At 33.4% G+C, this 18255-nt stretch overlaps 1 protein-coding gene across 4 annotated transcripts in view; it reads left to right on the top strand.

Moving 5' to 3' along the window:
- Positions 1 to 18255, top strand: part of ASCC3 (activating signal cointegrator 1 complex subunit 3) — a 393541-nt gene that overhangs the window by 258219 nt on the left and 117067 nt on the right. For 3 of the 4 annotated variants that reach the window (XM_063096828.1, XM_063096826.1, XM_063096827.1), the window contains 5 exons: positions 983 to 1137; positions 9325 to 9423; positions 10375 to 10543; positions 13322 to 13542; positions 17216 to 17301. In XM_063096828.1, the coding sequence (XP_062952898.1) occupies positions 983 to 1137; positions 9325 to 9423; positions 10375 to 10543; positions 13322 to 13542; positions 17216 to 17301 (730 nt within the window). The remainder of the gene's footprint in view (positions 1 to 982; positions 1138 to 9324; positions 9424 to 10374; positions 10544 to 13321; positions 13543 to 17215; positions 17302 to 18255) is intronic. The other variant, XM_063096829.1, reaches the window with a different exon arrangement.

The raw sequence follows: 18255 nt of genomic DNA, 5'->3' as shown, positions 1-18255 counted from the left end.
ATCACACAGGAAAAGAGTCAGGCTAAAGAGAAAAAAAAGAGAGGATTACTGCTGGCAAGAGGTACAAAGATGTGAAGAGAGGCTGAGATAGTTATTACACTTGTACAGGAGGAGGAATACTTCTCCTAAGATAGAATGGAGAAGGGAAATTTCAATAGAGAGAAATTGAGATTATTAACAAGGGAAGTTGAGGGTACTTACATTGGGGTAACATGTAAATATTTGGTCAAAATAAGGAAGATCAGTTTTAGTTTAAAATTTGGGTAAGCGTAATACATTTTGGTTTATTAGTAAGTGTGATTTTTAAAAAATTATGTTTTGAAGAACGAAGGAGATGTTGATGTTATAAAATACAATCTATTTCCACTTAGTTGTTCAGACTAGAATAGAAGAATGTTTATAGTTAGTCGCTTTTGTTTTCTGACACCTGCTCTTGGCACTCCCACACATATATCTGTATTCCAGAATCTAATTATTTATAAAAGTATGTGTAAATGGTAATTTTGTATTCGATTGACTATTTTATATTTTATCTTTATGTTTTCTGGAAATAGGTGTGGATGGGTGAGTTGCATTTGATTACTGAAGAATTTCCCATCATAGTTATAGAGTTCTGAAATACAGCCTGAATAAATTAATATCTATTTTTAAAAAAATACTAAATATTTCTATACATGTCATAAACTAACTCAGAGAGAAGTGTCTCGTTAAAGTAGTTTAAACACTATAAAGTCTCAGTAATTTTAAGAACCCTATTAATAGCTAGAGAAACCTTGATACTGGTTTTCAGAGCCATGAATTGCTAATTCAAGTTAACTATTACAAAATATTCAAACATGCCAGGTCAAGAATGTCAGCTATTCTACATAGCAAATTATAAAACAAGCAATAAAATCACCTTCTCTGAAATCCCATTTACAAGTCAGATTATATTGCTCTTTTTTATCTGGCACATTTCTTCTGTGTGATGTTTTTCTTGCAGGTCACATTTTGCATCATGTGAATATCGGACTGAAGGTCAAACAATGTGTTCATCAGATTCCTTCTGTTATAATGGAAGCATCCATTCAACCCATCACACGGACTGTTCTTCGAGTGACACTCAGCATCTATCCTGATTTCACTTGGAATGATCAGGTAGAAGGAGGGAAAAGTTATATTTATGTTCTACAAAAATGTCTGCACTACAGGTTTAACTACACCTCTTTACATTTGTCCCTAAGCCATGTAGAAAATCCTATAAAAAAGAATATTTATTGAAGATTCACTAAAAGCATTATAGTTATATTTACTCTCATCCCCAAGAAAAATATGGTATATAAATAATATGTTAACAATGAGAACCCTTCAGGCATCTAGGAAACCTAAAATTTCACCATTGAACAATAGTGTAGCGGATTCAACTCCACAGGGACTTTGCCATTTTAGTTCTGTCTTCTTTCATTTTCTCTGTTATCTTTAATTTTGCCATCTCTACTTACTCTGTCATTTTAACTTACCAAAAATTCAAGATTCTCCGTGCTAAAAGAGCCGTTTTTAAATCTTGATGTCTCTCAAATACCGTTGTCTCCTTTTCTTGAACATTAGACATGCAGAAAATGTATTCTGCATTTTTCTCCTGGTCACCTGTTTCTTTCCTGCTGAGACTACTTCCTCAGTGTTCTTCAAAGACTGACTGTTTGCCATAATAAATATATTTTTCTTAGTTAATTTCTTTACTTTTCTGAACATTTAGCACTGTACATAATTCCCCTTCAAAATGTTCTTCCTTGCTTCCCATCACATTTCTGTTTCTGTTTTTGTTCCTTCTTCTTTTCTTCTTTCAATACCTTAAATGTCACTACATAAATGTGAAGATCTACTCTAGATCCTCTTCTTATGAGGTCAGCATTTTTTAAGTTCTGTCTTTGTACCAGTTACTGTGTGAGAGATTATAGATACAAACGCAAAACAGTTCTTGCTTTCAAAAAGCCAGTAGAGGAAGACAAGTTAATCAGTAATTGTAGTATAGCGCTGCCCACTTCACATGGATATTGTAAGGTACTAGTTAAATGTGGATACCTTCCGTATTACCTGATGTTAGTACATCTTTAATGTGAATGAATTTTCTTCAGCTACCCAATCATGGTCCTAACCCAGTTCTACATTGGTCTTAAAGTGTTCGAACCTTTAATTCCTTCAGTTTCCTCATCTTTGAACATTTATAACAATCTTTCTCATGGAGTTTCTGGGAGAACTAGATGATATAAAATTATTACGAATATTTTACTTAAAATATAAAATTAGATTTACCCATAAATTCATATTTAGAATTTTATATTTAATAGACTTTTATTGAAATGAATGAAAGTTTTATATTTTTTTCATACTACTTTTTTCCATCAATATCCATAATAAATCTCCACCATTTTGGTTTGATTCATTAGTAAGATAGAGGACTTCATTATTGTTATAGTTAACTGTTAGGCAGAATGCTGATGGCTTCAAGAATGGAAAACTTGACTTGCCTCAAACTGACTTGAACAAAAAAAATATATATCATCATGCACTATAAAAGGTCCACTGGTAGAATAGGCCATAAGGATGGTTGTCTTTTGTTGAATGATATCATTCAAGGCCCAGGATCTTTCCATCTTTTTTTCTCTGCTGACGGTGTTAGGTAAAACTTTCCAAATACTTTTATGCTTCCTTTTTCACATTTAACAGATCAAGGGAAACACATCCCCACTCCTCTTTCCCAGGTCATGGACTGCAAGACCTTTTTTTCAATCTAGTTGGGCCAGTATTAGTTACGTGCCTCTCCCTTACCACAGCTGTTGTCAGGGGAATGCCATGAGCTAATTGACTTATGCAAATCAGAATTATTCTAGGGGATATGGTCATCTTCTCTTGAGGTGCATGAGGGAGAAATGAGTACTGAACAAGACTGGGCTTTGTAAGGAGCAGGAGAGAGAGAGAGAATATCTATCCAATGGGATATTATTTGACAGTAAAAAGGAGTGAAATGCTGATACATGCTAAAATTTGGATGAACCATGAGACCATTATGATAAGGGAAAGAAGCCAGTTAAAAAAAAACAAATGTTAGTCGTGCCACAAAAGGCGGGTACCATGGGACCTCCAGCCCAGGTTGGTCCCCACTGCTTGGAAAAGCCCTAGAGCCTCTGGGCCCACACATCCCAAGACAGCTGTGCCAGAAAAGGCAGGTGCCACGGGACCTCCAGCCCAGGTCAGTCCCCTCCACTTAGAGAGACTTAAAAGCCGCCAGGTCCACACGCCCTGAGTCAGTCAAATCAGAAAAGACAGGCGCTGCAAGACCTCCAGCCCAGGTCGGACCCGCCTGCTTAGAGAGGTGTGAGAGCCACCGGGCTTACACACCCCAAGTCAGCTGTGCCGGAAGGGGCAGGCACCACAGGACCCCAGTTCAGACCAGTCTCCACTGCACAGAGAGGCCCAAGAGCCGTTGGATACACATGCCCCAAGTCAGCAGCATCAGAAGAAGCAGGTGATATGGGACCCCCAGTTCAGTCCAGTCTCCACCATGCAGAAAGGCCTGAGAAAGGCGGGACCCACATGCCCCAAATCAGCTGTGCTAGAACAGGCAGGCACTGTGGGAGCCCCTGTACAGGTCAGTTCCTGCTGCCCAGAGAGGCCTGAGAGCCACTGGACCCACACGCCCCAAGTCAGCTGTGCCAGAACAGGCAGGTGTCATGGGACACCCCAGCCCAGGTTAGTTCCAGCTGCCCAAAATTGACAGTCCCTTCAGTATCCAAGCCAGACATCAGGGTGAAATGAGTGGACTGTGATATTCCCTGCCACAATGACAAAAGACCAAAGGAAAGATACCAGAAATATGAAAAATCAAGGAAGTACATCACCACCAAAGGAAAATAATAACTCTTAAGCACTAGATCCTATAGAACAGGAAGTCTTTGAAATGACTGGCAAGGAATTTAGAGCAACAATTCTAAGGAAACTAAATGAGATACAAGAAAACTCAGTTAGACAACACAATGAGGTGAGAAAAAATGTACAGGAACTGAAAGAAGAAATGTACAAAGAAATCAGTGCCTTGAAAAAGAGTGTAGCAGAGCTTGTGGAGCTGAAGGATTCATTCAACAAAATAAAAAAACACAACAGAGAGTCTAACCAGCAGGCTAGAAGAAGTAGAAGAGAGAATTTCTGACCTTAAAGACAGGCTGATTGAATTAACACAGGCAGACCAGAAAAAACAAAAAAAGAATTTAAAAATTGAAGAAAATCTAAGAGATATAACAGACAACCTTAAGTGCTCAAATATCTGAGTTGTGGATATTCCAGAAGGGGAAGAAAAAGGAAATGGCATTGAAAACATATTCAATGAAATAATAGCAGAAAACTTCCCAGGTATAGGGAAAGTCAGATATCTTCAGAATCAGGAGGCCCAAAGATCCCCAAACATATTAAACCCAAAAAGGTCCTCTCCAAGACATGTGATAGTCAAACTGGCAAAACTCAAAGACAAAGAGAATCTTAAAAGCTGCAAGAGAGAAGTGTTAAGTCACCTACAAGGGAGCCCCAATCAGAATAACATCAGACTTTTCATCAGAAATCCTTAAAGCCAGAAAAGAATGGGACGATATATTCAAAACACTAAAGGACAAAAATCGCCAGCCAAGAATACTTTACCCAGCAAGGCTATCCTTCTGAAATGAAGGACAAATAGTATATTTCTCAGACAAACAACTGCAGGAGTTCACTACCACACAACCAGTCTTAAAAGAAATTCTCAAGGAAGTACTGTGTTTGATACCTCAAAAATAACCATCATTGCCATGAATACTGAAGAAAGAACAAAACCTACCAGCAAAACAAAAATGCTAACAATAAAGAAAAAAATAGTTTATCTACCACCCCAAGAAGCCAACAAATGCAGAAGACAAACAGAAAATTAGAAAGAAAGGAAGAAAAGGGACTTAGGACACCTAAACAAAAATCAGTAAAATGCTAGGAGTAAATCAACACCTTTCAATAATAACTCTAAATGTAAAGGGATTAAATTCCCTACTCAAAAGACACAGACTGACTGGACTAAAAAGATGGACCCAACAATATGCTGTCTTCAAGAGACTGACCTGACCTGAAAAGACACACATAAACTAAGAATGAAAGGATGGGAAAAGATATATCATGCAAATAGAAATGAAAAACGAGCTGGAGTAGCTATTCTGATATCAGATAAAATAGACTTTAAAGTAAAAACCATAAAAAGAGATAAAGAAGGCCACTACATAATGATAAAAGGATCTATCCATCAAGAAGACATAACAATCATAAATATATATGCACCCAATGTCGGATCAACCAGATTTATAAAGCAAACACTATTAGATCTAAAGAATGAGATAGACACTAACACCATAATATTGGAGGACCTGAACACACCACTCTCAACATTGGACATACCATCTAGGCAAAAAATCAATAGAGAAACACAAGATCTAAACAACGCTTTAGACCAATTGGACTTGGCAGATATCTACAGACCATTCCATCCAACAACCTCAGAATATTCATTCTTCTCATCAGCACATGGAAGATTCTCCAGGATAGACCACATGTTAGGTCACGAAGCAAGTCCCAACAAATTCAAAAAAATGGGAATTATTCCATGTAATTTTTCAGACCACAATGGATTAAAATTAGAAATCAATAACACATGAAACTCTGAAACTATACAAACACATGGAAATTAAACAACATTCTTCTTAATGATATATGGGTCCAAGAAGAAATTGAACAGGAAATCAGAACATTTCTTGAAACTAATGAAAATAATGACACATTTTACCAACACCTGTGGGATACTTCAAAAGCAGTACTAAGGAGGAAATTTATCGCCTTAAATGCTTACTTCAGAAGAATAGAAAGATGGCAAATAAACAACCTAACACTTCACCTTAAAGATCTAGAAAAACTAGAACAATCCAAACCCAAAGTTAGTAGACAGAAAGAAATAATTAAGATCAGAGCAGAACTAAATGAAAAAGAAACCCGAAAAACAATACAAAAGATCAATGAAACAAAAAGTTGGTTTTTTGAAAAGATAAATAAAATCAACAAATCTTTAACAAGGCTAACTAAAAAAAGAAGAGAGAAGACCCAAATAAAAATAAGAAATGAAAAAGGTGGTATTACAATTGACACCTCAGAAATACAAGGAGTCATTAGAGACTACTATAAACAACTATGTGCCAACAAATTTGAAAATCTGGAGGAAATGGATAAATTTCTGGACACATACAAACTACCAAAACTGAGCCAAGAAGATATAGAAAATCTGAACAGATATAGAAAATCTGAATAACAATAAAACAGATTGAAGCTGTTATCAGAAGGCTCCCAACAAAGAAAAGCCCAGGACCGGACAGGTTCACTGCAGAGTTCTACCAAACCTTCAAAGAGGAATTGATACCAATTTTCTACAAAGTATCCCAAAAGATTGAAACAGAGGCCATTCTCCTGACCTCATTCTATGAAGCAAACATCACCCTGATACCAAAACCAGACAAAGATACATCAAAAATAGAAAACTGAAGGCCAATATCCTTGATGAATATAAATGCAAGAATCCTCAATAAAATACTAGCTAACAAAATATAGCAACACATACACAAAATTATATACCACGATCAAGTGGTATTCATCCTAGGGATGCAAGGTTGGTACAATATACACAAATCAATAAATGTGATACACCACATCAATAAAAGCAAAGACAAAAACAATATGATCATCTCTGTAGATACTGAAAAAGCATTTGACAAAATTCAACATTCTTTCCTGATAAAGAGTCTCTACAAGTTAGGTATAGTTGGAAAGTATCTCAACACAATAAAAGCCATATATGATAATCCCACTGCCAATATCATTCTGAACGGGGGACAGGAACTAGACAAGGATGCCCACTCTCACCACTCCTATTCAACACAGTGTTGGAAGTACTAGCCAGAGCACTCAGAGAAGAGAAGGAAATAAAGGGCATCCAGATCAGAAAAGATGAAGTCAAACTGTCCCTGTTTGCAGATGATATGATCCTATATATTGAACAGCCTAAAGCCTCTACAAAAAAACTCTTGGAGTTGATAAATCATTTCAGCAAAGTTGCAGGATACAAAATCAACACGCACAAATCAGTAGCATTTCTATTCTCCAATAGTGAACATGCAGAAAAAGAAATCAAAAAGCTAGCCCATTTGTAGCAGCCACCAAAAAAATGAAATACTTAGGAATAAAGTTAACCAAGGATGTGAAAAATCTCTACGAAGAGAACTACAAACCACTGTTCAGGGAAATTAAAGAGGACACAAGAAGATGGAAAGATATCCCATGCTCTTGGATTGGAAGAATTAACATGGTGAAAATGTCCATATTACCTGCAGTGATCTACAGATTCAATGCAATCTCCATCAAAATTCCAAAGACATTTTTCTCAGAAATGGAAAAAACTATCCAGACATTTATATGGAATAACAAAAGACCACACATAGCTAAAGCAATCCTGAGGAAAAAAAAATAAAGCTGGAGGCATAACCCTACCCGACTTTACACTACATTACAAAGCTATAATAACCGAAACAGCATGGTACTGGCATTAAAACAGACACACGGATCATTGGAATAAAATGAGAACCCAGAAATCAACCCATATACCTACAGCCATCTGATCTTTGACAAAGGCACCAAGTCTACATTCTGGAGAAGAGACTGCCTCTTCAACAAATGGTGCTGGGAAACTGGATATTCATATGTAGAGAATGAAACTAGACCCATACCTCTCACCATATACCAAAATCAACTCAAAATGGATTAAATTATTAAATATACATTCTGAAAGAATAAAACTCCTTAAAGAAAACATAGGGGAAACACTTCAGGAAGTAGGAGTGGGTACAGACTTCATGAATAGAACCCCAAAAGCACAGGCAACTAAAGGAAAAATAAATGGGATTTTATCAAACCAAAAAGCTTCTGTACAGCAAAAGAAACAACAGATTGAAGAGACAACCAAGTGGGAGAAAATATTTGCAAAATATACAAATAACCAAATTAAAAAATGGGCAAAGGAGCTGAATAGGCATATCTCAAAGGAAGATGTACGAATGGCCACTTTGAGATGCCATCTCACTCCAGTCAGGATAGGTAATATCCAAAAGACTGAGAATGATAAGTGCTGGAGAGGTTGCAGAGAAAAAGGAACTCTCATACACTGTTGGTGGGACTGCAAAATGGTGCAGGCTTTATGGAAAATGGTATGGAGGTTCCTCAACAATTACAGATCTACCATATAACCCAGCTACTCCACTGCTGGGAATATATCCAGATGAATAGAAATCATCATGCTGAAGGGATACCTGTACTACAGTGCTTATTGCAGCACTACTTACAATAGCCAAGAGTTCGAACCAGCTCTAATGTCCATTATCAGATGAGTGGATAAGGAAACTGTGGTATATCTATACAATAGAATTCTACTCTTCTATAAAAAAGAATGAAATACTACCATTTCCAACAACATGGATGGACTTAGAGAAAATTATATTAAGTGAAACAAGTCAGGCACAGAAAGAAATACCACATGTTCTCACTTATTTGTGGGAGCTAAAAATAAATAAACACAAAAACAAATAAAGGGTGGGGGGGAAGAAGACACAACAGTCACAACAATTCCTTGAACTTTTTAAGACAAGTGAACAGATATGATGTGGGGGGGAGGGGGAGAGAGAGGTAAAGTTTCATGAAAATCAACTACAATGTATATTGAGAAGTTAAAATAAAAAATAAATTTAAAACAAATTAATAAAAAAGGTCTATATAGGATAATGACATTAATGCAAATGATAATGAAAACTTCAGATCATTACTGATTTATATAAGCATCTAAATGAAACATTTAAAGAAAAATACATGTAGTAAATGTCTCTTAATCACCTGTTACCTGGCGGGGGGGAGGAAAAAACAGACCACATATTATATGATTCCTTTTACATGAAATATACAGAATAGGCAAATCTATAGGGAACAGGTAGTGACTGCTAATGGGTACAAGGTTTCTTTTGGGAGTCATCAAAATGTTCTAAAATTAGATTATGGTGATGGTTACATAACTTTCCAAAATATATTAAAACTTGAACATTATGCTTTAAATGAGTAAACTTTGTTATGTAAATTATGTATTAATAAAGCTGTTACAGACAAGGGAATGGAAGTTGGGTATGTGAATAACACTATCCCTTACTTGAGATATATGATTTACATAGTATTAGGATACTATTTTTCTTCTAGGTTCATGGGACAGTGGGGGAACCCTGGTGGATTTGGGTAGAAGATCCTACAAATGATCATATTTATCATTCAGAGTATTTTCTAACTCTAAAAAAACAGGTAAATATGTATGTATGGATGTATCCTTATTATTTTGCTATCATAAAAAGAAAATATAAACTAACAATTTTTGTTTACACATTATTTCTCTGTAATTTAATAATACCATTAAAGTCTTTATTTACGTTTTATATTTCTGTTTGGTTTTAGAAGAACAGTGATTAAATGTTACAGTATTGATATATCCAGTACAATCATAGTTTGAGAAATTCAGTTATAATCATTCTTATGGTTTAGGGCATGGCTTCCAGAGGTGTGGAATATGTACAATATGTGGGATAAATAATAATTTTAGGTGTTACATGTACACAGTACTAAAGCATATTGAATCACCTAGTGAATAAAGTATTTCTTTTACAATTCTCTATAAATCACACAAAAAAAGACTCATTTTGATGCTATTTCTTTACTGATGCCTCATTTGTGATTCCTGTGGTTATCAAAGAGAAAGCAAGCTTCAGACAGAAAGTCTTGAGTGGGCAGCAGTAGAATTTTATAACAACATTTTTTCATTCCATTTGTCTTCATAGTTACCTTCTATTTATGCCAGCTGATTCTGATATTCCACTTAAGGTACTAAAAGGACTTACAGAAAAGTATTAAGTTAATAATATGGTGATTGGATATGGTAAAAATGACAAAGTTAAGTAACTGAATGAATGATATTCGGGTAGTTCTGATAATGATTCAAATTGGTAACCTATTGATAATCATGATATGCATATGTAAATAATATAAATTGAGTATAAATTTTACCTTCTGTTGTATCAAAAATCTTCAGAAGAGAACCGACCACAACTATCTGAAGTACCTGAATATCTCAGCTATTTAGAAATCCGAAGTTCTTTATTTTAGGATATCTTTCAAGATATCATTGTCCTACCAATAAAATATTAAGACCTTTATAATATTAGAATATTCATATTTATTTCAGACTTTATTTCGTATTAGGTCATTAGTAAAGAAGCGCAACTACTGGTATTTACAATCCCTATTTTTGAGCCTTTGCCTTCCCAATACTACATCCGAGCAGTGTCTGATAGATGGCTAGGAGCTGAGGCTGTATGTATTATCAACTTTCAACATCTGATTCTACCAGAGAGACATCCTCCCCATACAGGTAACATGTTGAATGCTAATTTGAATGACCGATTTCCCAAAATTGTTGTTCAATTAATGTCAAAAAGTATCAATGATTTGTTTCAATCTGAATCAAAATCTGTCTTATTTGTCAATATAGTTTAAAAAGAGACTTCTCAAAATCAAATCTATGTATGTATACATTTTGTAGAGCTTAGCAGTGAGCCTTAATTTTTGTTTATTTGAGTTTCAAAATCATTGAACTAAGCCTAGTCCAATTCTACTAGTTCTAACTAACCTGAGGCTCACCATTTCTGTATTGCTACTATGCCTTCATCTCTATTTTTGCATATAATCATTATAATTTCTCCATATCACCTTCTGTTTTCATTGTCATTTATCATTTAATCTGTGCTCTCTGTAAAACTTCTGAGATATCCTTTTTTCCTAACATTTATTCCAGTTTATTTAAACTTATTTATAGTGTGTTGAATTAATTAACATAGTAGTGAGTTGTGGGATTTTTTCCCATATGATGTGGTTCTACATCAAAAACATTCTAATACTAAGGAGTCAAGTTATATATCATTACAAAATGGATTTACTTATACCTTGAGTGAGTTTGTGTCCTACAAATAACATGTATCCTTTACATTAGTTCTGTCCTTTCACATTAATATTATAAAGGGGTGTGTGGTAATCTGCATATCACATGACGGTGTTTTTCATTGTTGTAACTTGCAAAAACTCATTTTAGATTTTCATAAGTAAATGCCTTTCTATTTTGACTTGGTATAAAGCAAAATTTCATAAATAGATGTTTTCAATGATACTTTTAAGTGCCATATAAAATATTCTATTTCAGAAATACCCTGAAACTAATCCATTAATTAGTATATTGTTTATTTCTTCTCTTTGAGAATTCATAATTAATGAGTACTATATTAATTTGAAGAAAGCCTTAATTTACTTTATTTAAAAAAGCCAATTTTTCTTTTCCATATAAATCTTCAAGAGACAAACTCTTTTTCAGAATAAAAATGTTAGTTCTCACCATTTTTAATGAAAACGATATTTGGCAGTCCTTTGGGAAATGAAAGGAGGCCTTAATCTGACTTTAAACTTTGCCATTTTTGTCAAATGTGTACCTTGTTCATTATCTTAGCTTATCTTAAAGAGCGATTCTTTATATTACAGCGTAATTCCATTCTGATATCTTGGCAGAGCAGAACTAAAAGGGTTGTCAACAGAAAAAAATGAAATTGTATTATCTAGTGATCTACTCATTGAAAAGGATCTTCTGGTCTTTTATCAAATGTGCTTATATGTGATATTTAGAATCTCGTAATAAAACATATGAAAATGTTTACTGCTTTAATTTAAAATACATGCTTCCAACATCATTACTGGGTTTCTTTGACTACAGCACTTGATTTTAACATGCATTGGCATTATATTTTAACGCTCACTTCATCACATCTATGCTAAGTGACCAAACACGTATCACCCAATTAATATAATTAGCTGACTTCTGACTACATTTTTAAAAGCCATAAATGTTCCACCATGATATTTTAATTGATATTAGAAATGCACAAGTAACCTCAGTGTCTTTTTGACTTAAGCATACCATTGAGCCCAAATCAGCCAAGAAATATCTTCATCTTTCACTGAAGTAAAGTATCTTAATTTAACATTGTCAATAACCTTACACAATTTTTTAGTCTTATTATGAATATGTCTGTGCTTTGATTAGCACTTCAAGCCTTAACTTGCATTGCCTCCGCTCCTCACTTCTTAATGTTCAGTGCTACAGAAAATTTCCAAGATTATCCTCTGGCATAGAAAGCGTGAAGTTAGCTGTCAGTGATCTATATAATAGAGTAGAGCAGTGGTTCAAGGATAATAAAAAAAAAAAAAAATTAAGTTTTTTTGACTTTTAAGTACATTTTTTTGAGAAGAAAATTTGTCATACTTTTCATTTTGAAACTGTATTGTGAAGATCTGACTCAGGTACAGACCACTATGTCCCCTTAATGATTTTTTTTTTTTCTTCTCATTTAAATTTCAAATGAGTAGAGTCATTTTCCATGAAGTAATTTTGAAAATAAAGCTGCTTTCTGGTTTTCCAACTAATATTCTGGATTTTGGGAAAATACAAGTTCTGTCAGATACTCAAGGGCATATATAACTATTTCTCTAAATCATTTTAATTTTCCTATGTCCTATGCCTCCAGTCCATATAATGAGAAACAACTAAATCTAGTTTCTTTCAAAGTTTTCTCAGGGCAGTTTTTGTTTACCTAGTCATTCTCTGCTTTAAAACTCCCACCCAAGTTTCTTAGTTGGATTATCCTAAATTTATTTTAGTTTTCATTAGCTGTATCAACAGCTCACTCAACTACTCCAGCTTGGTCAGTATCTTACAGATCAAAAGTAATTTTTGTTAGTAACCATTCCAGAACCAAAGTTTGAAAATACTTTTTATTTTCTTTAGAAATTGGGGTAAATTTAGTTTTGTTCTGTAACATTCATACTTTTGTACACTTGTTTTTCAAGTTACTTTCCTCTTGACTGGAAGGGAAAGATATAGCATTATAGTTGGCTTACAGGGAACTCCCCCAGAATATTGTTTAATATGTCAATATGATTAATGTGGTGACCAGGGAAAAAGAAATTTGTATCTGGTATATAAGAATTTATGTTAATATTTTCCCCCCTAAAGAATTAAGGATTGATATAATTCTTTAAAATACAGAATTCAGTATTGTGCATGTTTTTCAGTTATTGTATAGCAGTACCTGTTGGATCTTTTCAGAATTACTGGATCTTCAGCCTTTACCAGTCACAGCTTTGGGATGTAAAGCATATGAAGCCTTGTACAACTTCAGCCATTTTAACCCTGTGCAGACACAAATATTTCATACACTGTATCACACAGACTGTAATGTCCTACTTGGAGCACCCACTGGATCGGGAAAGACTGTTGCAGCTGAATTAGCCATTTTCAGAGTCTTCAACAAGTACCCCACTTCGAAGGTCTGTTGTCAGAATCATATGCTTATTATCAATTACAAAAGGTAGTTCATAACCTCTAAACTAGCCAGCTCTAAATATACTGCAAGGACCCAGTGAGTAGGTTTGTCACTCTCTCAATGAATTTTCCATGGGACCAGATCAGTATTAGAATAATTGTTGCAAGAAACTTTGTAGTTCACCAGATGAATTTCTAATGTACATAGTGGTGCTCACATGTCCTTTCCTCATTATAAGATATCTACTATAAATTGTAGAGATACTTAATTATGAGATACTTAATTCATAGCCATATTTATGTTATGTAATAATTCATAATAAAATCCTTTGAATATGAAGGAAATACTAATACTTTAACAAACAGTTTGATTATACACAGGAAATATAGAGGTAGCTTTTATTTCACATCTCCAAATGGCCATGATATTGTTAATTAATGTTAAATAACATTGCAAGTTAAATAAGTATTGATTTTAACCTTTCTTGAAACATAATGTCTTTTTAAATTTTTTCCCAATATTACTCTATTTGTTTTTGATAAAAACTGTATATATTTAAGGTGTACAGTGTGGTGTTTTGATATATATGTACATTGTGAAATGATTACTACAGTCAAGCTAATTAACATATCCATCACATCACATAATTACCTTTTTTTTTAAATTGTACATATTTATGGGGTACAACATGATATTTCAATACATGTATACATTGTGTAATGATCAAATCAGGGTAATTAACATATTCATCATCTTTAACACTTATCATTTCTTTGTGATGAAAAGATTTCAAAACCTCTCTTCTTGCTACTTTGAAATATACAGTATTAACTCTAGTTGTACAACTATGCAATTGAACACCAAAACTTATTCTTCCTATCTAACTGTAGCTTTGTACCTGTTGACCAGTCTCTCACCATCGCCCCGTTCTCCCCTTCTCTCCTTATCCTCTGGTAATCACCAATCTATTTTCTATTTCTGTGAGAACAATGTTTTAGATTCCTCATTATGAGTGAGATCACACATTTGTCTTTCTGTGCCTGGTTTATTTCACTTAACATAATGTTCTCCAAGTTTGTCCAGGTTACCATTTCATACTTTTTTATGGCTGAATAGTATTCCATTGTGTATATATACATCACATTTTCTTTATCTATGTATGGACATACAGATTGATTGGAATCATGGCTATTATGAATAGTGCTGCTATAAACATAGGAGTGCAGATATCTCTTTGGCATACAGATTTCATTTACTTTGGGTATATACCCAATAGTGGGATTGCTGGATCATATGGTAGTTCTATTTTTCATTTTTTGTGGAAACTCCATATTGTTTTCCATACTGGCTGTACTAATTTACATTCCCAGTAGCAGTGTGTAAGGTTTCTTTTTCTCCACTTCCTTACCAACACTTATTATCTTTTGATTTTTTGACAGTGGCCATTCTGATTGGTGCAAGGTAATATCTCATTGCAGTTTTGATTTGCATTTCCCTGGTGGTTAGTGATGTTGGACATTTTTTCATAAATCTGTTGACTATCTTTTTGTCTTCTTTTGAGAAATGTTTATTCACTTCTTTTGTCCATTTTTTAAGAGTTTTTTGTTGTTGTGTTGTTTGAGTTCCTTATAAATTTTGGATATTACACCCGTCAGATAAATAAGTTTGCAAATATACTCTCCCGTTCTGTGCGTTCCCTTTGCTCTGCTGATTGTTTCCTTCACTGTGCAGAAGCTTTTTAGTCTGATATAATCCCATTTGTCTATATGTGATTTTGTTGCCTGTGCTTTTGAGGTTTCATGCAAAAAATTCTTGCCTAGACAAATGTTATGTGTTCTCTACCAGATTTGTAGTTTTGTGGCTTACCTTTAACTGTTTAATTCATTTTGAGTTGATTTTCATATGTGGTGAGAGAAAAGGATCTAGTTTCATTCTCCTGTATGTGGGTATCTAGTTTTCCCAGCACATTTATTGAAGAGGCCATTCTTTTCCTATTGTGTATACTTAGCACCTTTGTCAAAAATCAGGTGGGTGTGGATGCATGGATTTATTTCTGGGCTTTCTATTCTGTTTCATTGGTCTATTTGTCTGTTTTTATGCCAGTACCATGTTTACTATAGCTTTGTGGTATGTTTGAAGTCAGGTAGTGTTGCTCTTTTGCTCAAGATTGCTTTGGCTGTTGGCTATTCAGTGTCTTTTGTGGTTCCATGATATTTTCAGATTGTTTTTTCTATTTCTGTGAAGAATGTCATTGGTAGTTTGATAGGGATTGCATTGAATCTGTACATTGCTTTGGGTTGTCTGGCATTTTAACAATATTAATTTTTCCAATCCATGAACACAGGATATCTTTCCATTTATTTGTGTCTTCAATTTCTTTCATCAATGTTTTATAATTTTCATTGCAGAGATCTTTGGTTAAGTTTATCCTAGTATTTTTTTTTTTTTGTATGTAAATATTGGATTGCTTTCTTTATTTCTTTTTCAGATAATTGCTATTGGTGAATAAAAACACTACTGTTTTGTTTGTTTGTTTGTTTGTTTGTTTTGTCGTTTTTTCGTGACCGGCACTCAGCCAGTGAGTGCACCGGTCAGTCCTATATAGGATCCGAACCCACGGCGGGAGCGTCGCCGCGCTGCCAGCGCAGCACTCTACCAAGTGCACCACGGGCTCGGCCCAAAAACACTACTGTTTTTTTATGTTGATTTTGTATCTTATAACTTCATTGAATTTGTTTATTCTAACCACTTTTTTATGTAGTCTATAAGGTTTTCCTGTTTTTAAATTGTGTAAGTATGTCATATTTAAGATAGAGTTATTTTAAATATGTTGCAATTGGAATTGTGCTATTTTCCTCATCATTTATGATTTCAGAAATGTTTTAACTTCCTTTTTTTCAGTGATTTCCAATTAGTTGCTTTTCTTCCCTGCTTAACTTTAAGTTTTTCTATTTTTCAATCTCTCTATTGTGTGCTTACTTATCCATAAAGAGACGTGTTAATACAACAGTAGAGCTCTACTCTAAATTTGAAACATTTTATAAATGAAAGAATTTTTTTTAGTGAATAATTTTTGTATAGGTTTGGATTATTCAAGACCAGTTTGGGGTTTTTTTTTTTTTTTTTTTTTTTTTAAAGGTAGAACACCTAAAATGTGTAACTGACATCTTTCATAAAATCTGCCTTAAAATTTAAACAAGTGGTTTATTTCATTTCAAAACTTCAAAAGTAATAACTTTTTCATACAAAGAGTTACACACAACTCAGATAAATCTTGATCATAATACTGGGAAAAACATTTTTATATTCTTCAGAATCCTAATTTTCTCTGTAATGTATTGTCTCATAATTTTTTTATTTGTTCACATCGTGTTATAATTGTATTATAAAATACCCTAGGAAGATACCTTCAGTGCTTTTAAAAAGTATTTTAAATTTATCTATATCTGTATTTTTTATGATAGAATGCTTACCATGTGTTATATTTCTGTCTTATTTTGGATAAATGTAGTTTACATTAATGACTTTTTCGTATAAATCTTAAAATGTAAGTATTCAGTATTAAAAGATACATTTAAAAAAACACTCATTTTAACAAATTTTATGGAGATAGTTTTATTTGAAAACGCTGTCACTATTTTCATGATAGTCTTTTTTGCTTATCCTTTCCCTTTTAGGCAGTATATATTGCACCCCTTAAAGCCCTAGTACGTGAAAGAATGGATGATTGGAAAGTTAGAATAGAAGAAAAACTTGGTAAAAAGTAAGCTCTTACTTTTACTCAAAAGATATGCTTTGAGTAGCCTAAAAGGACCAAAAAATAAGAGTTGCATAAAACTGTTGAATGCTTTAACAATAATTTTCATAAATTTTTATTTAAAGATTGTAACCACTATTAAAATGGTATTAATATTCCTGTTGTTTTAAGAAATATCTTCCTATTGAAAAGTGAAATCCGTTAAATTACTTAATATGAGTACTTTTATTTGGCAAGATAACTTTTTTGAAATATTTTTATTCTAAAACAAAAGAAAAATAAGTTTTATCTCTTTACTTTTCTTTCATATTATTTAGAGTACCTTCTAGAAACTGCTTAGAAGGCATTTTGTATGTAGATTGTTTACAAAAAAATACAAGTTCTTCGAATAACACAACATGGTTTCTTTAAATCAGTATTTTATTATATTACAATGTTATTCATTGCGGTATTGTTTTTAATATCAAAAATTGCAGATAACCTGATGCTCCATTAGAGCATCACTGAGTAAACATTCTCATAGTAAACTATGGTACATTCACACAATTCAAAATTATATATCATTATATAAAAGAATGAGCTCTTTATATACTGAATGAATGATCTCCAGAGATAATGTAAAAAAATTTTTTAAGTATTTTATATTTTGTTTTCAAAAAAATGATAAAGAATATGAATATGTGATTGCTTCAGAATGAGAACAAGGTGGTTGTAGGATAAAGATGTTACAGAGACTATTCACTACATATTCTTTGAACCATGTGAATATATTAAATATTAAAAATACTATATAAAATATAAAAAATCTTAAAAATGAATAAAAATATATGAATGTATTGGGAACATTATACTTGGAGGAACTAATCTTGTCCTTTTTTCTGTTTTCCAAGTCTTAACACAGATGAAGAAATTATTCAGTAATTACCTAAAATTTGACGTTTGTCTCTAGGTTTTCCTGTG

The sequence above is a fragment of the Cynocephalus volans genome, chromosome 5, assembly GCF_027409185.1.
Source record: "Cynocephalus volans isolate mCynVol1 chromosome 5, mCynVol1.pri, whole genome shotgun sequence".
Taxonomy (NCBI): Eukaryota; Metazoa; Chordata; class Mammalia; order Dermoptera; family Cynocephalidae; genus Cynocephalus; species Cynocephalus volans.
Note: the sequence above shows the minus strand (reverse complement) of the source record. Positions and strands in the feature narration are given on the sequence as shown.